At 33.2% G+C, this 25,092-nt stretch overlaps 1 protein-coding gene across 1 annotated transcript; it reads left to right on the forward strand.

Moving 5' to 3' along the window:
- The first annotated feature begins 2,164 nt into the window (after positions 1–2,164).
- On the forward strand, positions 2,165–7,814 carry LOC114387411 (protein NARROW LEAF 1-like). Its single transcript, XM_028347601.1, has 6 exons — positions 2,165–2,382; positions 3,534–4,034; positions 4,169–4,312; positions 5,540–5,780; positions 6,040–6,540; positions 7,043–7,814. Exons 2-6 carry the CDS (start codon positions 3,546–3,548, stop codon positions 7,474–7,476), a joined length of 1,809 nt encoding a protein of 602 aa, XP_028203402.1. The 5' UTR covers positions 2,165–2,382; positions 3,534–3,545; the 3' UTR covers positions 7,477–7,814.
- Positions 7,815–25,092: the final 17,278 nt, after the last annotated feature.

A 25,092-nucleotide genomic window follows, 5' to 3' on the forward strand; every position in this document is an offset into this window, starting at 1 on the left:
TTTTTGGGGTGATTCTTACTTATATAAAAAACCATCCAATACATACACAAATAAATTGTTAATCCTGTGCATTGCACCAATCAAAAACTAGTTAAAAAGAAAAACAACAGACAACAGTTAAAGGAAAATGATACATCCTTCAACAGTGTTGCGTACGTTGTCATAGATCATTTTTATTTCTTTAAGCCCTAAACAATGGACAATCCAACATTACCAGTGTTGCATGATGCTTTTGATTGCTGCACTTGTTCTTACACATTTACCCATATATAATTGCTGCTACATGCATGTCGCACTATAGATCTATTTCTTCAGAATTGTGTGTATCAATCAAGTTAAAAATAAATAAATCAAGTTACTTCTTAGAGTATAAATAAATAAATCAAGTTACTTCATGTGACACTAATACCTAAAGGTCTTCATCGATTTTTTTTTCTATAGTTTATTTTTTTATTGTTGTTATTTTAATGTTTGGATCCTAATTCTATTATGATAGTTTTTTGTTGAACTTTTTTTATACATTTGCCATGTCACGTTAGAATACAATAATTAACGTACTATAGTGAATGGAATTCATTTTTTCTTCTTCTTCTTCTCTTTGATCCCTTTCATTTCGGTTATAGGAGTAGAAAAAGGCAACTCGCATAAAACACAAAGTATACACATCCACATAAACAAGAAAATAATGCAGTATATAACATTGACATATATAGAAGTAAGAAAATGAATTAATGAAGGGTGAGGGAACCCCGAAACGAAACGAAACAAAGGTGTTATTTGCGACTCTCATATGCTCCAATTGAGTTAACTGTGTGTTAGAGTGTGTCAAGAATTTGTGAGGAAGAGAGGTAAAGAATAAATTATAATTTTTTATAGTGAAAATTTTACTAGAGGAAATGGTAGTTCAAACCAAAATAAAAGAAGAAATTATAACAAAACAGTAACTATAAAAATGAAAAGAAAAGAAAAAACAACTCAAAATTTTATAAGCTTAAACACTGTATAAAATAAAGTTTAAACACAAAGAATTATTATTTTTAACTTTTTATGTTATTAAAAACACTTACCCCTACTTTAAGGGAAGGTTGTTTTTATATATATACGTGGGACCTATAAATTTTATCTTTTTCTTTCAATTTTTTTATATAAAAAATAGTGATATATATATATATATATATATTTATCGCATTACCTTTATTTATTTTTCTTTTTATTTGCAGTTAAAGGAACATATAAGTAGAGAGAAGCTGAAAGAGAGAACTTGATCAAGATAACTATTTTTTTTTTTAATAAGTGATCAAGATAACTTTTGTACCTTCAATTTTAGAGCTTTTTCACTTCTATAGCGAGACATTTTAATGATTAAATGAATGACAAAACCATGAATAATTGAATTTACAGTCATGAGGTTGAGTCCATTCTTTTTGCATAGTGGGCAACATATCTCGTGTCGGTAATTAACTAATTGTAATGGACAAATTCAACTTGCAATTAAGTTAGTCTTTATAAAAGAAATCAATTTATTTTTTATTTTCAAATATAAAAATTTACATTATTTAAAAGCGTGTATAATTTTAGTTTCTTCCCGTCATTCACAATTTGTATAGCATCATATTTTGTAAGTATTTATCTCTCTCAGACATTATAACATGCAATAAAATATAAATTATTATACAAATAACATACCATAAAAAAATTGTACAAATGATATTTTTAATATTATTTTAAAAATAGTTCTATTTGAGACATATTCAAACACTAAATATAATTATTTGTCCAAGTAGATATTAGGGACTAACTCCTTCCCTTAAACCTAACTCACTGATAAAAAAGAATATTATGATAATCATATGCAAAAACACAAAAATAAATATAAATAATATTTAATAAAAATTCAATCATTAACTAACAAAATTAAAATAAATAATAATAACTTATATTTCTTAATCGAGTAGTGTCAAATAAATTATGTTAAAAGAAAAAATATTCAAACTTATATGTAATCTCGTCAATAGAATGGTCAGAAAAAAAAGAATTTGATAATTAATAAAAAAAATGTTCATACTGGAAGGCCAAAATAATTTACATCTATCATTATATAAAAAAAAGTCAGAAAAATAAAATAAAATAAAAAGACACGCGCGCACACACCAACAACAACTATACTATACACACTGCAAAGAGACACACTGAGCTTACTTTACTTTTACCCCCATTCATATGCAGCTTCATGGGATTGAACTGCAATCACCACTTAGCACCGTTCAAACACCATCTCATTTCTGTAACTTTTTCTGCAGCAGATTCTCATTCCATCTTCCCTATGGGATGAACTCGCTGTCTCAATGAGCCTCTAGCACTCTCCACTCTGCTCCTCAACTGGTCTCTCTCTTGTTTTGGGCAACTGGGGTTCTGTGGAAACCTGAAAAATCTTTGCTTTATGGCCTTTGATTGTTGAACTGAAGAGTGCCCTTGTTGAGATTTTTATGAAACTATGTTGGGAATTCAACAAGGGCATGCCTTTTGTGCTTTAAGGACCTTGATTTGTCTGTTTAAGGAATACTGATTGTGTTTTTTTTTTTTTTTTCTCTTTTTAATGAATGAAATATCTTGGACTTGAATCGTGTCCTTTTGCAATGTTTGGCATGCTTGAAACTTTGCTTAGCTTGGTTTAATTGCTGTAGTTCATCATGGTGTATTGCTAAATTTGAAGTTTCCATTTGCTTGAATCTGAGAATTGGAAGGGATGTGGATGTCAGATTCTGTTCCCAATCCCATTTTATCGATCACTTCTATGTGCTTCCGCAAGTTAGAGGAATATTATTTCATTTTATCATGCTTCTGTCAAGTTTTTAAATCTCTTTATTTTGTGACTTGCTGATTGGTAAATGAGTTTGTTTTCTTATATTGAGTAGGGAACATCAAGCTTTTACTCTACTGAAAGTGTATTACTCCTTTTGTTGATATGGTCGTGACTGTACTCTTGTATGCTTTTCTGATTATGTAGTGTGGTGTTCAGTTTTATTTAAAACAATATTAATTTCATACATATTGACCATAGATATTATGTTTTGTGTAATACTGTGTGATCATTTTCTTTCTCACCATGTTACATACTGTACTAGTTCATAGGTGGTAGAGTAACCTTACTACAGCTACACTAATATAATCTGGTTTTTCCTTTAATACTCCTTACCTTCGCTTTTTGCTACCTTTCCCTTTCTATTATTTGTTCTAAAAGTAGTTTAGAGATTGATATTTTGATTTATTGTTTTCTTCTGTGCTTTCTCCTTCATTTCAAATAACTTTTATTAATTAATATAAATTACTGGCTTGTGTGCTGAATCTATCCCACATGGGTCTGACTTTTAGTTCAGTTAGTAGCTAACTTTTAGTTCTTTTGACCAAAATTAATGCCCTTTCTCACTGTCTTTTGAAGTTTGAACTAAGCTAGAGGTCCTATTTGCTATTTCCCACATTTCCAGTTTTTTGCATTCTGAGTCCCCTTTTGTTTAAATAAAACATTATTTCAGGTTAATCAAAAGATGGAGCGCACCAGGCTAAACATGAGAGGTCGTTGCTCTGGTTCGACTCCCTCAGAAGAATCTGCTTTGGATCTTGAAAGAAACTGTTGCAGTCATTCTAATCTGCCTTCACTTAGTCCTCCGACGCTTCAACCCTTTGCTTCAGCTGGGCAGCATTGTGAGAGCAGTGCTGCTTACTTCTCATGGCCAAGCCGCTTGAATGATGCTGCTGAAGAGAGAGCAAACTATTTTTTAAATCTACAAAAGGAGGTGCTACCTGAAACCCTTGGTCGTCTGCCAAAGGGGCATCAGGCAACCACATTACTTGAACTCATGACAATCAGGGCATTTCACAGCAAGATACTTCGTTGTTACAGCCTTGGAACAGCTATTGGTTTTCGAATACGGCGAGGTGTATTAACAGATATTCCTGCCATTCTAGTGTTCGTTTCCAGGAAAGTTCACAAGCAGTGGCTCAGTCCAATCCAGTGTCTACCTACTGCTCTTGAGGTTCTTGGAGTTGTCCAAATTGAACCTGCTTGATTTAATTTTGGAGTTTGAAATATTTATATATCACAAACAGTTTTAGGTTGTTATCTGGTGCCTAGGATGCATTTAAAATCAATGTTCAATTTGTGAATCAGGGGCCTGGTGGAGTATGGTGTGATGTGGATGTGGTGGAATTCTCGTATTTTGGTGCACCAGAGCCAGTTTCAAAAGAGCAGCTGTACACAGAGATCGTAGATGACTTGCGTGGGGGCGATCCATGCATTGGTTCAGGATCTCAGGTGTTTCTGTGCTTTCTTAATTAACGATACATATGGAAGGACCAATCCGGTTTACAAATGATTATCTTTGATTCAATTCTATTTTGTATATGCGATGATTAAAGGAGCATTTTTAGTCTTTCCACTTAAAAACCACAGTGTAACTACTGTCCTTTAATTTTTATCAAAAATCATATTCATTTGCTTTGGAGGTTTGTTCTAGTCAGTTGAGTTTGCATGAGTCTAACTTCGCAGTTTGTGCTGTAAATTCAACAAAGCATCTTAAGTTTTCTCAAGACTAACTTTAACCTCACAAAAGTTAATGCTGATATCTTGATATGCTACTGAGCTTGATGTTCTATTGTGGACTCTTGGTGATATAACTACTTTTGATTCTTGACTTCTTTAAATTTCAGATCTTACATTTCAGGTTTCATATTTTTTTATGTACTATCTAAAACTTTTTATGTGGTTAAACTTTTTATTTATCTTCCCTTGTTTTTAATTCTTTACCAGTTTCTATAGATGAATGTCTGTGCTTCTAAACAATGGTTTAAATATTTGATTTCCTCCCTGATTTTCATTTGTAAAATTCACACACACACACACACACACAAAATAGTTGGAACTTAACCTTAAATCTGGTTCTGAATGCCATTTAGTTGACAATCTCATTATTGGAATGTCAATGGCCAAACCTATGACCTAGATTAGCTATAAATTTAGGAAAACCAGAAATGAAGACCTTGCAGTTTTGTTGGTCTTTGAAAGCAGTTATTTGAGATATTTGAAGAGTGAAATAGTAGGATCCTCAATCTCCTGTGATTATGAGCCGGTAGAGTAGTAACAATATCTCATTCGTGTCAGGAAAAATATTATTGGGTACAAATTCAATGTGTATGATAAATTAAACTATTGGACTCTCACCTGACCATGATCCACCTGATAAATCAAATTTGTGAAGAAATTGTTAAATATAAAGTCTTATCTAGGCCTCTGCAAATCTGGATTGTTGCAAAACTTTCCTTCATATACTTCATCTACCTTTACTGTTCTTAACTGAGCTGAATGTCAACATTCTAAGATATCCATCATTATCATAAAATAGCTATCTTGTTATGAGAGAAAAGTTCATTTGGTGTTTTCAGAAATCAATGCAGTTCATAGAAGCGTCTCTAGTAGAAAATTTCTGTAGTGCTCTATTTGGTGAATATATTGGACATCTGACCATTTACTTTCTAAGTTTAGGTGGCAAGCCAAGAGACATATGGAACTTTGGGTGCCATCGTGAAAAGCCAAACTGGCAGTCGGCAAGTTGGTTTTCTCACAAATCGTCATGTTGCAGTCGACCTAGATTATCCGAACCAAAAGATGTTTCATCCTCTTCCACCGACTTTGGGGCCTGGGGTTTATCTTGGTGCAGTAGAAAGAGCAACTTCATTTATAACGGATGAGCTTTGGTATGGTATATTTGCTGGAATAAACCCAGGTAACATAATTTTAGGAGTCTGATTGATTTAATTGGGTTACTTGCATTTTGTTCCCCATGCATACTCCTTAGGTAGTGTTTGGTTACTTTCATCTTGGGTGTATTTGAGATGAAAATTTTAAAAATCGGTGTGGGTCTCACACCTCTCCACTCTACTTTAATTCAAACATTTCATCTCTTTTCACTTTCACACCCCTTTCATTCCTTTAAACCAAACATACCCTTAGTCCTCACTTGTCATGATATGATTCTTGTGCAGAGACTTTTGTGAGAGCTGATGGTGCATTCATTCCTTTTGCTGATGACTTTGACATGTCCACTGTTACTACTTCAGTGAGGGGTGTTGGAGATATTGGTGACGTGAAAATAATTGATCTACAGGCTCCAATTAGTAGCCTTATTGGAAAACAAGTGGTGAAGGTTGGAAGAAGCTCTGGCTTGACCACGGGAGTAGTTTTGGCTTATGCCCTAGAGTACAATGATGAGAAAGGTATATGCTTTCTGACGGATCTTCTTGTTGTTGGTGAGAACCAACAAACTTTTGACCTTGAAGGAGACAGTGGAAGTCTCATCATGTTAAAAGGTGACAATGGTGAGAAACCGCGACCAATTGGGATAATATGGGGAGGAACTGCTAACAGAGGCCGCCTTAAGTTAAAAGTTGGGCAACCTCCTGAGAATTGGACTAGTGGGGTGGATCTAGGGCGTCTTCTCAATCTACTTGAACTTGATCTGATAACGACTGATGAAGGACTTCAAGGTTTGTCACTCATTTCCTAATATATCATTCTTGGGTTCCTCTACTTTGTTTTGTCCTTTTTAAATTTAGCATTCTCAAATAAGGGATTTTAGAATTTACATTAGGGTGTTTTATTCCCACTTATGAGTTATGATATACCAAAGGCTGCTTCTACATAGATGAAGCATAAAAGAAGTCTACAAAAACATCTGGTGCTATTGATGGTCTGGGATTATGTTGGTGCTTGAAGGGATATTGGAAATCTTAGTAGGGTTAGTTTCTTTATTTGCGTGTCTTAAACCAACTACACAAAATCATTTTCTTGAAATCGTTTACTATATTACTATAGTACAGTTTATTTACACTGAAGATAGTGTGAAAATATGGACACACCTCATGTAGGAATAGTATGGAGACAGATTTGAAAGATTGTTTTTCATATTGATTAGGATTATTTACAGGAAGTGAAAGAAAAATTTAACTACTAAAATCTGTGGTTGTTTTCTGCTGTTGTTTCTTGTAGTGGCAGTGCAAGAACAAAGAGCTGTGTCAGCCACAGTAATTGGCTCTACAGTCGGTGATTCCTCACCTCCTGATGGTGTACTTCCAAAAGATAAAGCTGAAGACAAGTATGAGCCACTTGGTCTTCAAATTCAGTCCATTCCCTTAGGAGTTGTACCTAGTAGCCAAGACATGAAACCATCAATAATGGAGACTGAATTTAAATTAGAAGATGGAATCAAGGTTGGTCCCAGTATCGAACACCAGTTCATTCCGAGCTTCATTGGGCGGTCTCCATTGCATAAAAACAGCATACAGGACAGAACTGCAACAGAGAACTTGTCTTCATTGAGGAATAACTGTGATGAAGATTTGTGTGTTTCACTGCAGCTGGGTGACAATGAAGCAAAGAGAAGGCGTTCTGAAGCCTCAACTAGTACTGAGGAACCTCAGTGAAACAGATTATTTGCATAAGCTGGAAAAACTGACTTATAAGTCTAATCACCTCAGAATGTGTTGTTTATGGCCACTGTGGTACTGTGTTTATGCTTAGCAGCTCTGACAGTGTGCAATGATGTGATTGGAGTTCACATTGTCATTGAAGTTCAAGTAAATTTGTGACCTTGGAGAGCCATTTAGTTCCTAAAATGCTTGAATTTCTGAACTGAATTATGTCACTTTTCAATTAACATGGGCATACATTGCCAATTAACTGTTGCTCACATCACATGGCCCTGACCATGGTTTATATGCTGTGATAAACTGATGCCTTGAGTTGGATTTTTATCATGTCATTTTGCTTCCCCTATCCTAGGTCTGCAAAGCCTTCCACATAATAGCTATGAAGCACCGACACCGACACGGACACCGGACACGACACGGACACGGATACGTGGATACCTATAATGTCCAAAATATAGAACGTAGTACGGGTGTCGTGTCGGTGTCAGACACTGACACGGACGCGTGTCGGACACCGGACACGGCAAGGAGCTGGAGTGTCCGTGCTTCATAGCATAATAGAAAGAGCAGTGCTAGCAATTTTTTAATGGACAAAACTTAACATGTAGTTCCATAAGTGTTGTTGGTGCTATTTTCCAATCAGAATTAGAAATTCACCTTGGTAACCTGCATTTACATTTAATAGAATCCTTTGTTAGGCGGATTACTGTGAAATTCCAATTTTGATTGAAAAACAACACTTACAACACCTATAGAAATGCATTTAATTTTGGCCCTTTTTTACACGTCTTCTAATATACTATTGTAGGTAAAACAATATTTGAAACCACAAGCATGAGCGAGACTCATTTAATAAGAAGTGCAACTTAGAATTTTTGTGCTTTTTAATAATTTTCATTTAAAAATAAAGTGTATTAAAACATGTGTGTTAAAGAATATGTTGTTAATAATTCTCTAATAAAGAAGGGGGATATTTTCAAAAGAAAAAACATTTTATAGACTTAGCATGTGTTTGGTAAACCTTTTTATAGGAGAAATAATAGCTTATTTTTCAAAAATTCTTTTATGAAGTTAGTAAAAATAATTATTTTTTTTAAAGAAAAAGCTGAATTAACCACACATTTTAAGGGAGAAAATATCTACTACTTTGTTGAGTTTTATTTTATTCTTTTGGAAATTTGGACTTCCAGCTACATCCAAATGAGATTGTTTCTCACGCTAGCCTCGTAATTAGCCGATAATTTTCTTTTACTGCTGTCTTTTTATTTTATTTGTGTACTTACTCTAGTGATTAGTTGGAATTCATGGTTTTGGAGCTTACATAAACCACAACCTGTCTTTATGTATTTTTTGTGTCCGGTTTTGGACACTTTTTTGTGATAGATCTTGATATATTTTATTAATAACATTCTTTTTGCTTATAAAAAGAAGAGTAAGGGGGAAAAAATGGAAGGAGATAATATATAGATAATAAGTATATTAAACACAAGTTTTATACATTGAATAAAAGCTTAGATTGTACACAAGATCAAGTACAATGTTGACAAAGATAATGACCACAATACAATGCAATAGAAGTTCTGATACAATATTAGCTTTCTTTCTTTTCAATTCAGCTTCTGTACCTCATATCCTTTTGAACTTGATTCTGATTTTATCTTTTCAATTAAGTTATAGACATTCTTGATCTTCACCGAACTCAAAATTTGTTCTTCCCGGTATTTAGTCTCAGCCTCATAAGACCTCGATTTCCCTACCATTATGCTTCAATGTGATTTTCCTTGCTCTTTTCTATTCTTTCAGCTTCTATTCATCGTTACCTTTATCTGCAAAATTTCAGAGTTGCTTGCATGATTTACTTGTGAACTTGATTTACAATGATGCTGCTTTCCCAAGGCTAGAGTCTTAGCAATAGTGTTTATTGCATAGTAGTCAATATTGTTGTCGTGGCACAGAGTCCTTAAGTGGGATAGCGGGATGACCGCTATTCTAATATTTTTTTTAATAAATATTCAATATTATATATAAGCATTCAAAACAGAAACATAACTCATAATTCATGCACTAATCATCGTTAATAATAAAAACTCATTGTACTTAAAAGTTAAAACCAAGCATAGTACTTAAACATAAAGTAGACAAATGTAAGTTTCTAAATACTAATAAGAATTAAAAAATTTAGAATCTTCAAGACCTTCATCTTGTAATTCTCCTTCAATCTCACTAGTGTAATATTGTATTTTTTTAATTGATTGTGAAAGTGATTTAGTTAAATTATAAGAGAAATTAAATTAAATTTAAGTACTTGAATGAATTAATTAATAAATTTGGTGATTTGATTTTATGTGTATGTAGTTGATGAGTTTTTAGTGTTTTGGACGTAACAAGATGAACTTTAGTTTATGTTTGGAGAAGTGGGTGTGTATAGTAAGGTTTAGGTGTGAAAATGAGAAATTATAAGAATCATAAACTCTCTTTCAACTCTTAAAAATTTGAAACACAAACACAAAAGCTTTCATTCTACTCTCTTCTTTCTCTTTAAGAAAACACATTCTTTGAAGAGTTGAGAACTCGGTTGTCTTGCTCAAAGGAGGTCTTTTTCTCCTCTCTTTATTGTCCATTAGTTGTCCCTTTGTGTGGTAGCACCTCTCCTCCCTCTTTTATATTCCATCTTCATTTTTCACTAAGACACCCATGGGGTTCCATGGAAAAAAAACTTAGTTTTTGGGTTTGAATATGACTTTGGGTTGGTTTTGGGTATGGATAATGCCCTTGTAGTTTGAATTGCTAGTGGAGTTAAACAAAGCTTCCTCTTTGGACCAAAAGTTTCCTCTTTTCTTCCTTTTCTCCATCTTAAAGCAAGTTCCTTGAGTTTGATAGGTAAGAGAAGTTTTATCCTTTTCTATGCTTAGGTAGTTGCGGATTGGTTTCAAGGTTGCTGGAAAATGAATCATGTTTTTAAAAATGGAAGTTTGAGCATTTGAGGTTTTGAGTTTTGAAATTTGGGTTGTTGTTTATTTGATGAATATTGATCAAAAGTTCCTATTTGTAAAGATTTTTAATGTTGCTTATGTATTTGGAATTGATGGGAAAGGGTTTGGGTTTGTTTTGGGATGATTTGGAAGTCATGAAAGACAATTCGATAGAAAATTTGAAATTATGCAGAATTTGCGTCCAATGACTATTTTCACATCCAATGACCATTTTCGTGTCCAGTGATCAATGTCACCTCCAGTGACCATTTTCACATCCACTAATGAGTTCTGAGTCTGGCGACCAATTTTGAGTCCAATGACCATTTTAAGTCCAATAATAAATTTGAGTCTAGTGACCAATTTTGAGTCCAATAATCAGTTTTGAATCAAGTGACCAGTTTTGAGTCCAATGACTGGCTTTGAGTCCGATGACCAATTTTGATGTGGATGTGATCAATGTTTGTTTTCCTTGCATAAACTAATTATTTTGAAATCTTAATGAATTTATGATGATATGAGATGTGGTTGAAATGATGTTGCTTTATTATTAGAGTTGACTTTATGTTGAGATCATGAGATTCACATTCCTATGAGTTTTTGGTGAGTTGTTTGCAAGAATTCTAGGTGTTGGAATGACTTGCTATGCTTATTGAACTATATGTGGGTTCATGAGTGTGATGAACGTATGAATGGTGAATATATGATGTTATGACCTCTTATGGTGCTAAGATTGGTGAATGAATTTGTGATGACATATGATATTGATTTGAATGATCATAACATGCATGCATTTATGAACGACATTGCATGTGAGTAGGCATGTAAGTTGAGGGTGCTAAGAAAGTTCTTAACCTAGTGCTGGAGGTTGTCGTGGTGGCTAACACTAAATGAGCTTATATAATGGATAGGCGGGCGAATCTCTATATAGGTTAAGGTCTTTGCAAGCCTTATAGAGATAAGTCACTATCCACACTCATCCATTTTCGATAAAATCACACTTCCTTTGTAGGGTTAATTCGAGTCTGTCCGAATGGTCAGATCATAGAGTGCTACTATTTTAAGGGATGTACTTGGGTTAATCACTCAAAAGGTGAAATCTTTCAAGAGTATAGTAAAGACATAGCATGATAGTTAAACATGTGCATTGATAATTGTGACTTGAGAAATCGATGTGTTACTTAAGGAGTTGTATTAATACACGACTGTTGAAAAAATGGAGGATTTCTATATCTTTTTTAACATATTTATCTTATATTTCTTTTAAAATGAGTTTACCCTTGCGTTTGTTTTTAACTGTGATGATCATATCATTTGATACGGGAGCAGATTATGATGTAACTTCTGAGGAACATGTCACTCGTGGTTGATGTGGACTTGGTGGTGGACTTGTGGGCGAGATCCGACCCTTCGTCATTTATTTATGTTTTGTCTTAGTGGGGACCAACTTAAGGTTTATATATCTTCATGGATCTATGTTGTATTTATTCCCTGAATGGAACCCTTGAGTTTTGTTTGTTTTGTTTGAAGATGTAGTGTCTTAAGGCACATGTACCTTTATGTTTTACAACTTGAGAACCTTTTATGGGTGAAATTTATATGACATGGTTGTATTCACGAAAAAAAATTATGCATATTTTCATTAATTAAACTAATTCAAGAGTTTTAAAGGAACTAAAAATGAATCTTTCCGCGTTAAAGCCTTAGTGCTTCATGCAATGATATTTGAGGTCGTTACAACTAACATTAGAAATGAACTCTTCCTTCCCTTCATCTTTATTCTCTTCTTCCACTTGTGCCACCTTTTTTCCTTTTTCATTTGCATCATTTACCTTCTTCATTTGTGTTTGTTTCCCGTGTATTTCAGATGTTCACTAGCCCCAGTTCCAATATCGACATCTAACCAACTCAAATCTTCCTCTTTGAAAACCAAGTCATTTATTTCTTCTTCCAACTCCCAATAACCACTCATTGATTTCATCAATGTCATTTAAAGCAATGAGATCAATAACATCATGAGAATTAAAATAATCTACAAGATTTTGGTTATACTTAACATAAACTAAGTCTTAAAGCTTTTGGTGCTCAAGCCTACTTCTCTTCTTTGAGTGAATCTATAATAATTTGAAAAAATGAATGTTAGATTCAATTTCAGCTCCCAATGTTTCATAATCAAATAAATCAATCATTAACTTACATACTCAAAGGTACTCTAATTACGCTTACATCCCGATGAGCTACAAGTCAAAATTAGAATTTTAATTGCAATGATTTGCAAGTGTGGGGGTTTTTCCTCTATGGAATTTCCACCACTCAGCTGTGAATTATGCAATTTGTATGCATTAGTATTTACATGAAAATTAAATAATGATTCAAATTTATAAGTGAACTTTCCCACTTACCAGGAAGCACTTGAGTTCATGCTTTTATTGCTGCAGTCATATCAAACCAGTCTCCACCCCTCTTAACAACTCTTTGTGAATTGCAACTTCAAACTCATCATCTTCACTAATCTTAGCAATGCATTTGTAGAGGCCATCTTCCACTTCAACATTTTTGTCAATGTTTGGATTGGTGTAATAGATCCTAGGATTTAGATAATAACCTACTACATGCAAAGGGTGGTGAAGTTGGCAATCTCATCTATGATCAATGATGACAAAGATATCCTTATACTTTTCTTTATTATCATTGAAAGCTCTTTGAATTGCCTCCTTGGATCTATCCATTACTTCATAAGTGAAATTCATTGCAGGTTTTTTTTATTGTTATCCACCAACCTTAATACACTTACAAGAGTCATTATAGCCTTCAAAGTGAAGACAACATGAGACCAAAATGATGCCAATAGAACGACATTTGTTGCTTTCTTTCCCTTAGCTTCCTTAGTTGCCTTTAATTTCCTCCATTCTTCTGAAGTAAACATCCTTCTTAGATTGACCTTTTGCTTATGTAATCTTTGCAAACTTAAGAAGGTGGTAGCAAATCTTGTAACTCTAGTCCTCACCAATTCAGTCTTGTTAGTGAATTTCCTCATGGTGTTCAAAGTCAATGTATGGTTGTAAATGTAGCATACAAGCTGGATGTCTCTTTGTATAACTCTTTTAACCGTTGGGATCCTTCCAATATCCTCCAAGATCAAGTCAAGGCAATGTGCAACACATGGAGTCCAAAATATTTTTGGTCTTGTCACTTCTAAAATTTTACCTAAATAGATCAAAATCAAGAAACTTAGAGTAAAGTAACAATTAAAAGTTATAACCATAAAATTAATCACTTCATTGAGAATGATTGATTTCTTACTCGCCAATTTATAGTTACTTCCATTGTCCATCACCACTTGAATCATGTTCTTTTCTTCAATCTCCTCAACAAAGCCATTCAAAAGATCAAAGATCTTGTCACCAATCTTCATGTATTCAAAAGCATCCACACTCTTCACAAATTATGTTCCCAAGAAACAATTTACCAAAAATTTAATCAAAATCCTATTCTTCCTATCAATCCAACCATTTGACATAATTAAGTATCCATATTTTATTCGCTCCTCCACATGAACTTGCAATAAGCCTTTTGTGTATTCCAACTCCTTTTTAAGGAGTGGAACTCTCAATTCATGATAGCTTGGAGGCTTTAAATGAGTACCATAGGAGCCAATCGTACCAATCATCAACTTAAAACTTATTGATCTAGCAAGATTGAGTGGTATTCCATTCCTAAAAAAGAAACAGGCAATGTACTGAACTGTCGTATCTTTTGACTTCTTGTCATAAGGATCTTTCACACTTGTTTGTCTCATGGCTTTTCCCAATTTGATATTTTCTTCAGGTTTTCGGAGAACATATAATCAATAGGGCTTTTATTATTTGTGGTCCTCTTCTTGGCAGCAACTGAAGAGCCTTCACTTGATGATATTGAAGGCCTTTTTCAATTTTTTCTAAGTCTTGCAATCTCTTGAATGTTATCTTCCTCTTTTTCGTTTTCTTCTTGTGTAGACTCCATGTATGCCTCCATATCAACTTTTTCTTGTTAAAAGCTTCTTGCATTTCTAATTTAACATCCTCTGATACTTTTCTACAAGAAATAACATCTCTTATAATGTTGAGTTGATGTCTTTTGGCTCTAGTAATTCCTCTTATAGATGTTTTATGACATAAATTACAGGTAACACTTTTCTTGTTATTTGTATCCTTTAAGTTCTTCCACTTCCCAAAAACATCAACCCTATCATCTGTAGGCTTGAACATTCCAGTTGAAGATTCCACTGTGTTGGTATCTTTTTTTTGTTGATCATTAGAATCCATGGTAGCGGCATTATGCATAGTAAAACACCTAAAGGAGAAGAAAAGAATAACAATATAAGAATGAGAGCAAGGAAAAAAACAATAAAAGAAAAGAATGAGAGAAGAAAAAAGTAAAAAGAAAAGAAACATGAGATCAAAGAAAACAAAAAACCTATAAGTAGATAACAAAAAGGTGTGCCTGAAAGAAAAAAACGTAAGAAGGAGGACAATGGTCGTCAAAGATCGAATGACGCCTGAGAAGGAACAGAGAGGTGCGCCCAACACTGGAGAAGGAATAGGGTGTGTTGTTTCTCAGTTTCTCTTAGGGTTTTCACTTCTCTCAATTGTTCTCTCAAGTCTAGTCTCGATTTCAGAAGAAACTCAAACAAAACAAAATGTTTGGGCCCAAAATAACCTTCACTAATGATGTAATAATGAGGGCAAATGAGCGTAAGGCCCAACAAAGAGAAAGGGTGTACCCGTAATAATGAATACAAGGAATTAGTTGAATCATGTTCATTGTGCAATTAGTAAACAAAGAGAAATGGTGTACCCATAAGGCCCAACAACCAACGTACCACTATCGTGCCGCATCCATGCCATAACAGAGCTGTCATCATTATCAATTGTTCATTTTTTTTCCACTTTAGAAGATTACGCTACATTGTAAACATCAATATTAACACCTGAAATGTTTTATTAGAGCATCCTGCACTACTTGAGAATAGAGTTGGGCAAATGAGCATGGGCCTGCGAGCCACCCGTGAAACCCGTTTGAGCCCATTTAAGTTGCGTCATAGGTTAAACGAGTTTTTATTCACCGGGCCTTGTGAGATCTTTACATTTTATATAAAAATATATATAATACTAATAAATAAGTAAACAAAGTAATTTTTTTAAAAGTATAGAATATAAGTGCTTCTTATATGGTTCAATGGTTGGTGAATGTTGATATAATATTTTGGTTTAATATAGAATTGTAAATTAAGTTTTTTTTTCTGCTGAGTTGAATTGTAGATTAAGTATACTTGATATAAAAAAATGTTTTTTAAGTGGCTTAAGATGCAAATTTTGTTATCATTTTGGGCAATGATTTTTTTATTGGGCAATTCATAATTAGTTTTTAAAAAGATTTAAAATGGGTCAAATTTCACATTTAAAATTTAGTTTTCTATTTCTTTTTTTAAATTTTTTTGTTAAATGTGGGCCAGCCCGCTAAACCCGTGGACTATGTGAGGTAGGTACAGTGCGGGCTCGAAAAAAACAAGCCCATGTGAAATGCGGGTTCGCAGGTTGTTGGCTTACCCACATGTCCAGCTCTACTTGAGAATCATGATGGCCTAGCAAGTGAAAAGTGTGTTGGGCAAAGTAGGCTATGAAGAATAGCTATAGAAAAGGTTAAAGTTCATCTCCTCAAGGTGGTTCTGGGACACGATGGTGGAAATCAATGTGATAAGTGAGTCTAGGCTTAAGTAATCGTAATGATTCAAGAGACGAAGCCTTTTGATGTATTTTACTTTGCATTGAGCTAAGATACTAGAAATAGCAAAATCATAGGTTGTTTTGGTGGGGTTGGGGGCCAAAGCCGATAACTATCGTCAAAATCAAGAGCAGTGACCAAAGTCCAAAGGGATGTCCAACTAGTGGACAAAACAGTGGTTTTGACAATGATGAGGATCAAACAAGGAGCAAAAACATAAAAGAAGAATAGTTTTTATTAAATAAAGTTGTAATAAAATGTTTGTGTTGCACTATTTTGTTTTGGCACTTAGGCCCAAAACATTTGGTTATTTTCTTTGTTTTATATTATTGGGTTGTATTAGAATAATACTTAAATAAGGCATAAATAGGAGTGACTACTGGTGTGTTTTTGTGTATCTCTTGAGTGGCTTACATGATCATTAATAAGCCACTAACTTGACATAATTACCACCATTAAGGGTTACATTATGATTAGTGGACTCTTGGTATGCCTTAGGACAACAACATCTCCTATATATATCTCACAATTTTTTGAATGAAATAAAAAATAACTTGTGGTATAAGATGGAATATAAGTAATAACAAATTGGGCTAAAGTGACCCTAGTTGCCCTATTCAACAATTTACTTTTCCAACCAACAAGTTTACTATTAACACCATCAAGGACATAATTAAAGTCCCTTTTGGATACTCAACCAATCAAAATAGGGGAACCCAAATATTTTCCAAGGTTCGATGCATAGGGAAAGCCAATGATAGAGGTGTATTGGTCTCTTTTGATATTAGAGACACTTTTTGAGGCATAAAATTGAGACTTCTCCACATTGAATTTCAACCTAGAGGCAAAACAAAATTTCTCAAGAACCTCTTTAACAAACTTCACTTGAGAGTCACAAAGGATGAGAGAAGAGGTTGGTTCGTAAGAGTGTGCATAGAGGTCAATCTGACCAAACTTGTGATAGGTTGTGTGTGGATAAGGGGGTTTTGGTACCAAGTGCAATATGAACGGATCCATAGAATATGTGGATCGTGTGGATGCTATTGACACCATATAAGAGAGAGCCAAATTCTGATGGTTAACGCTACAAGAAATGGTCATCAAAATTCTAATTTTGCTTACCAATAAACTCCAACCAAATCTAATTCTCTGGCGATAGTAGCGATAGAGACAACTCCAGCAAAGCCCAGACTAGGTGATTAGAAGAATAACAAAGCAAATAATGGAGGGATCAATGTAGATATTGATAATAGTTTTGCAATTATGAATGGCATAAATACGCTTAATTTGGGTATCAATCATGAAGATACTATTACCAGAATTAATGATGTTGCACCACATGGTGAATGGCTTATTATGCATAGAAACAAAAATAACAACCAATCTACAAAAAGAAACATAAAGATTCCAAAATCCCTAACGCTTATTCCAAGGATAAGCCAAGTAATAAGGGTAAGCAATTACCTAAACAACCCTTCACTCATGCAAAAAACAACAACCTTAGCATGAAAAAAATACCCAACCCTAGCAAACCTAAAGCTGACCCATCTTAGCCTTCTCTACTTGCCAAACACAAATGACCTTGTAAAGATCATGAAACACCTATCTGACAGATGATTCAAAATGTCAAACCTCTACCCTTTCATACCTAAACTCCCATAATCCAACCAAACACCACCCCTACAGCCTCATCCATAATTCAACCAAACAACAACCCTAGTCCCTTTCATCCTCCAAACCATGAGTCTGAGAATAGCATGAGCCATGATGAAAACTCCATCACATCTAATGAGAATAAAGTCAACTTTTAAAATGATGATATGAAAGTAAGTACCTCGCAGGAGTGTGTTGACAAGTAGGATGGTCTTGTTTAGAACCATGATATCATGGACCATGCCATGGTCATGTAGGGGCTTTGGCCCCTTTTTCCCCTCTCAAATGTTTGCTATGATTGTTTTCCATGAGTTTTGAGTTGTCTCATGGAATATTAGATGAGTCATGAGTCGTTGTTCCAAGCGACATGTTCGTGATCTTGTTAAGAAACTGTGCCCTTCCATTTTCCTCATTTTTGAAACTCATGTCCAATTCTTTAATGTGGAAAAGTTTTGGAAATCTTTGGGTATGACCTTATTTTTATACAGGAATTTGTTGGCCATTCGGGTGGGATTTGGGTCTTCTCTAATAGGAAGGACGTTTCCTTTATTCTTTTTTGATACTATTCCTTAATGCATTTCTTTGTCCATCAAGAAGATAAATTTTCGTTGGTGTTGCTCAGCCATTTATGCCTCCCCCACACCTACTCTTTGAGGTCTACTTTGGGATCACTTGAGAATTGTCAAAAACACTATTTCTGATCCTTAGCTCTTGATGGGCGATTTCAATGAAATTCTATACTCAAATGAGATGCAATGTGGAAATTTCAATAGAACAAGGGCCCTTGCCCTATCCTTCGTGCTTGATGATTATGATCTTTGGGACTTAGACACCAATGAGGGCTTATTCACTTTGAGGAAGAATACTCAACATGGTGGGAACGTGAGGAAGAAGTTGAATAGATGAATGGCCAATGCTACTTGCAGGCTAGCTTTCCTTAATGCCATGGCAAAAATTCTTCCTATGCATAGCTTGGATCATAACCCTATTCTGCTCAAGTGTCTCAAGTTTGCCCCAAAAAAAGTACCTTATTTCCATTTCCTGGCTACTTGGATGGGCTATCCAAACTATGGTAAAGTTGTCAATAATGTGTGGTTTATTACGCAAGGTGACGTTTTTCCTAAGTTGCAAGGAGTTAAAGAGAAATCCATCTTTTTCAATAATAATGTCTTTGGCAACATTTTTAAAAGAAAGCGTCTGTTGGAAACAAGAATTAGAGGGATCAACCAACAACTTGATCTTTTTCCTTTTTTTGACCTCATTTAGTTGGAAAAGATCTCTAGACTCAATACAATCAAGTGCTTTGCTAAGAAGAGATTCTCTAGTTCCAAAAATCTAGTGAAAACTAGATGAAATTTGGTAACAAGAATACCAGATTTTTTTCACACTCAAATTGTCATCAAAAGGCGAAAAAACAAAGTTTCTGGTTTATTTATTGATGATATTTGGATTTCAGATTATGACATTATTCAAAGAGAAGTCCTCACTTTCTTTAAAAAGCTCTTCCAGTCTGATGATCAGTGCCATCCCTCTAGTCTTCATCTCCATTCTATTCCTATGATTGATCAACAGATTTGTGACCTTTTGCAAGATTTTGTGTTTGTTAAGAAAGTCAAAGATGTTGTGTTTTCTATGAATTCTTATAAAGCCCTTAGGCCAGACGATTTCAATCCATTTTCTACAAATCTTATTGGCATATTTTGGGACTAGATGTGTGGTACACTGAGTCCAGGTTTTGCTATTGGTACACTGAGTCCCATATTTTGGCATATTTCAACCTCGTGAATAAAGCTTTTGCTACTGGTACACTGAGTCCAGGTTTAACTAATACTCTTATTGTCTTTATTCTCATGAAAGACACTCCCTTGGCCTTGAAAGATTTCAAACATATCAGTCTTTGTAATGTCCTCTTTAAGGTGATTTCTAAGGTCTTGGTCATCTGGATTGTTCATAATATACATACTAAAAAGGGTAGATTTGGTATTCTTTTTTTCAAGGTTGACTTCAAAAAGCCTATGATAGAGTCAATTGGGATTTTTTGAACATTACTTTGAAGGATTTTCGGTTTCCTGAAAATATTATTGATCTTGTCATGCATTGTGTTTCTGCTACTAGCCTTTCTCTTAAGTGGAACAATGAGAAACTACCCAATTTTGCACCTAAGAGAGGCTCGAGGCAAGATGACCCTCTACCCCCCTATTTTTTTCTTCTTTGCATGGAAAAACTAGCCATCTTCATAAATGAGCTTGTCCGGGTTAGTAGATGGCAACCTATATTTATCACTAGACATGGGCCTAAGGTTAGTCATTTAATTTTTGTTGATGATTGTCTCCTCTTCACAAAAGTTTGTTGAGGTCGATGATGTTCCTCCACCATCAGGTGGTTCGTTGTTGGAGCCTGGACCATTCGTAGTACATGCAAAGAATGCAAAACCTAGAGCCTAGGGCTAAGACATTTTTTTTATAAAATACATTTGGTTAGTCTTAATATATTTCTTAAAAAATAAATATTTCCACATTTGGTTATTGTCAGACCCTAATTTCATCCAGGTATGATGTTTTATCATTCACCTGTGATGCTTTGATCATTGTCGGTCGAATTACGGTATTTGGCACCGGTTGCAGGGCGAAGCGAGGGATCACTCCGGGTTTTGATCAAGAAAACAAAAGGATACAAGGGAAAGGGGGAAAAAGGGTCATTTTGTGGATTTTTCTGGACCCAAGCTCGCCGAGGCTAGCATCTGGCTCGCCTGGACCATGAAATGCCTTCAGGCCTAAGCTACCAAATCGCTTGGGCGAGCTGCCCCTGCCCTAAATGATCTTTTCCTATAAATAGCCATGCTGGGGGAGGGGTTTAGGGGTTCAGAAAATCTGTGGAGGAAGAAAAACGAAGGAAAAGGAAGAAAAAAGGAAAAAGCGAAGCCAATGCGCTACCGAATCGCAATTGTGGATCATTCCCTACATCGTTTCTCTTGCTAGCCTTGTACCTTGTGCAACAATCGTTTAGTTTTTTTCTTCCTTTTCTTTTCTTTTCTTAAGAGTTGAATATAATCCATGTACCCTTATGTGGGTCCTCTCTAACATTATATATGTATTCATCTTCTCTCATTCTTCATTGGTAATTTCATTTTATTTGTAAGGCTTAATTCTAGCCGATCACCAGTCTCGTGAAATTGTTTTCTTTTCTTTTGTGAGACTAGAAATTAATAAACACAAATAAATGAAAAGGAAATCAATCCACAAACCAAACTTCTTTTTTATCAAATATCACTTGAGATCGTTTCAAGGTCCAATGTTTTAACGATTCTCTCCGCTTTTCAAAATTTAAAACGTCGTTTCAAGGTCCAACGCCTTAACAACTCTTTGTTCGCAATTAAAATAAATCTTTCAAAAATATAAGATCAATTTAACACACAAACATTCAGACTTAAAGAACTACGTATGTCTGATTTTCTCATTGCACGTGGGGATATGTAGGAGCAAGGGTAACACCCTTGTTGACTCGAAAAAAATAAAAAAAATGTAATAAAAGCAATTCACTGCTCTTAGGAAAATAAATAATTTTGAAGTCATGTTGTGCACACTCGATTAAAGGTTGTCGTCCCTTGTGACGGGCGCGTGGGGTGCTAATACCTTTCCTATGCGTAAACAACTCCTGAACCCTTATTTTCAAAATTCACAGACCTCTTTTTGGTTTTTCTAACATTTTCCTTAAATAAACGTTGGTGATGACTCCCACTCATTTTCTGTTTTTAGAAGACGCCTCTTTTATTCTCTTTCACCGTCCTATTGTGAGGTAGGTTGCGACAGTTACATTATAACTTTCTTGGCTATATAAGATTTTTTTACAAATATACCCTTCGTTAAAAAAATGCATCCTAATTTGGTAGTTTATGTGGTTTTTAAAATTCAATCTGGTTTTAAAAAAAATATTATCATTAATTTTTAAAGAAAAATTAATTTTATCATAAAAGTCATCATAGGTAATGCATTATTAATGCCCCACTCGAGAGAAATACAAAAGATGAGTAAAAAGTTAAGCCATTATTGAGTTGAGGACTAAGATAGTTCCACACATGTCACACTCCAAATAACAAATCCCAACCCAACAATACACACAGGTACTTGTTATATCCATTCTCCTTTGCTTCCCCTTTTCTAAGTAAATAAAAGAGTGTATTTTTTGGAAAACAAATTGAAATGGGGAGTGGATAAGCAAAGAAGGGTAGTGGATATAGCAACTACCTACACATATTCATGTAATAAAGGTACATATCACAACCCAACTTATTAATTTATAAATGTTTATGAAAACTAATACACATGTCTATCACAAATTACAAAGTAAGACCAATGCCACATGTTCATTAATTCTAATTTAGGAAAAAAAATATAAAAAATGGAAAGCATGAACAAGTACAATTTTATCCACTAAAATCAAATTGAATTAAAATCTCATGAGAAAAGAAGTAGAAAATTAAACATAAACCTAAATTTATGAGATAATGTAGAGAAAAAGTAGTGCGGGACTATGGAGGAGTAACACAACGCAACAATAATGGAGACTAAAGCTTTTGGATAAACAACAACCCTGGTGAATGCTAATTTGTAATTATAAAAAGGATAGTGTAGTCATTTTGCATAATGAGAACTTTCCATCCACTTGGGAAACTTGGGATCCTGACCCCTCCTTCAGGAATATTTTTGAGAGAAAGTGGACTAAAATTGATTCATAGGAATCACAGTTTCCTGAGAATCTTTTTTTTTATTAATTAATTATCAAACATGAGAATTATAGTTATTCAATGTAAGATTCCTGAGAAAGTAAAAACTTTCTAGCTATCAAACACCCTCTTAGAGTCACTCCTTATCCTCACCACTCATTTTCTTGAGATTTAATGGTTAATATTAGTTACTTATTACAACCATTAGATCATAAGAAAATAAATGTAAATGATGAAAAGAGTTACTTTTGGAGTAAGTGGATCTCTCATATATGAGTGTGTGCATTGTTTTTTTAATTGAATACTTTGCGCATGTATAATGATAAATGTAACTTTATTTTAAAAAAAAATTGAATTCATTAGAGATTACTTACATGAGATGGACCGACATATAGTGAATGGAAAGGTTATGACACATTGAAGATTACTATTTTCTATATTTTTTTTGAAGATTTCTTTAATCAAATATAATAATGTCTCTCTTTTTTGTTAACATTTTATTCTCTACTAATATGTTCCTATGGTCACCATGTCATGATACTGGTGGTAAAATTCATGAGTCTTGTAACTAACAAGGTATATGTAACATTATTATGTTTCTTTCTTTATGGTATTTTTTTAATAATTCTTTAAGTAGTTAGATATGAGCTATTTTTTTTATTAATGTTAGTTAACTTAATTTATTAATTACATGTTTAATCTATTTCTTTTGTTTCTTTGTGAGAACAATAATTATTGAGGTTACTTGCATACAAAGGAGGTAAATTGCACAAAATCAAAAGCAAAATTTTGTATTTCTTCTAGAAAATCTCTTAATTGTTTCATAACAACTAGAAATAGATTCTTTAACCAATAGAAAAGCTTAAAGAGTGTTCAAATTACACATCCTATTTGGCAAAGAATAAGACCTCGATCTGACTCAATGGTTCATAAATAATGGTTCATAAATAAGTGTTACCTGTTGATAGAATTACATAGGATGAGAACATGATTTTATTTATTCCTTTTTTATGTATCCTTTTATTTCTTCATTTTTTTGTTAGCATTCTTTTATGTTTTGATTTTTGTGGTATGATTTGTTATTATATAGATTAGTTACATACTAGAGAGTTTAAAATTAATGTATATAATTCTTTGACAACATTTGTAATTATGATTTTATTATTGTCATTATTATAATATATTATAAATTTGTATTCATAATAATTTTAATATAAATATTTTTTTATTGCTAACCATCATTTGATTTAACGAATTTATTAAATGTGTTAATATAGATTTGTTGTTATAAATCATTATTTATTATCTTTTCAATTATGTTAATTATTGAAGAATTTTCTTTACCTCTTTAAATTTGAGTTTTCTTTTATACAATGATATTTATATGTAAACTTATAAAAATTATATATAAATAAATTTAATGAAGAATAATATTTTCTCACAAAATCAAATAAGAATATTTATTCTTAACTCACAAGACTACAAAATTACCTAAACATGGATAAATTTAATTTTTTATTTTATGTTGATATTATAAATGTAAATTTAGTAATGTATAAATCATATTATATATATATATATATATATATATATATATATATATATATATAATGTAAAAAATCAAACTCTCGGATAAATATTTTTTATTAAATTAATAATGAGAATTTACACTTCACTCGCAGAAATGAACAACTTACCTAAAACTATAATAACAATTAAATTATTATAGTTAGATTAATGTTTTTTAATTTATTATTATTATTATTATAGGTTAATATAAATAGAAATTTTCTTACTGTATGCTTATAAAATTGGTACATGCACAATTTCTCCAACCGAGCTCTCTGGACTATTATCATTGGCCTTATGGGATTTCATAAGCTGAGTATCTCTTCGATAGATAGAGTGGGTTCTTGTGATTATACTCAGTGAGGGGTGACTTTTATTCTTGGACAGGTGCAACTAGTTTTTTCATCAAGTATTTAAATTTTGGCACTTAAAAAACATTATTATTGTGATTACAATTTATAAAAGTAGTGGATTGATGCATAGTTTATTACACTTTTAAGATAAAATAATTACTACAAGAAATATTATTTAAGTACTTATTGTTAATTTTTTTTTAAAATTTACAATTTTGTATATATATATATATTCAAAAATTAATTTTTTATAATTTATTAAATTGTATATATAACAATGGCCAAAATAATACCCCTATACTACACGAATAAAAAAACTAGTTATATTATATTTATTATTTTATATTATTTATTCCAAAAGAAGTTTTTGCCACAGACAAATACTATGTGACAATTCATTATTTTTCTCACTAAATTTAATTTTCTTAAATTTTTTAATTCATAAAAACACATTATTATTCTTAATTATCTTATTACCGGTGAAATTAAGCCTAAAATTTGATAAATTGATTATCATATTATATATAATTATGATACGGTACACCGTACGCATCGTTGCTTAACACTGTTCACTCAC

This window comes from Glycine soja, chromosome 15 (assembly GCF_004193775.1).
Source record: "Glycine soja cultivar W05 chromosome 15, ASM419377v2, whole genome shotgun sequence".
NCBI lineage: Eukaryota > Viridiplantae > Streptophyta > Magnoliopsida > Fabales > Fabaceae > Glycine > Glycine soja.

Bases quoted from the DNA above. Each gene is read 5' to 3' on its own strand.
- LOC114387411 (XM_028347601.1), top strand. From the start codon at position 3,546: ATGGAGCGCACCAGGCTAAACATGAGAGGTCGTTGCTCTGGTTCGACT. The intron at 5,781-6,039 runs GTAACATAATTT...ATTCTTGTGCAG, and splicing joins ATTTGCTGGAATAAACCCAG to AGACTTTTGTGAGAGCTGAT. The intron at 6,541-7,042 runs GTTTGTCACTCA...TGTTTCTTGTAG, and splicing joins GACTGATGAAGGACTTCAAG to TGGCAGTGCAAGAACAAAGA.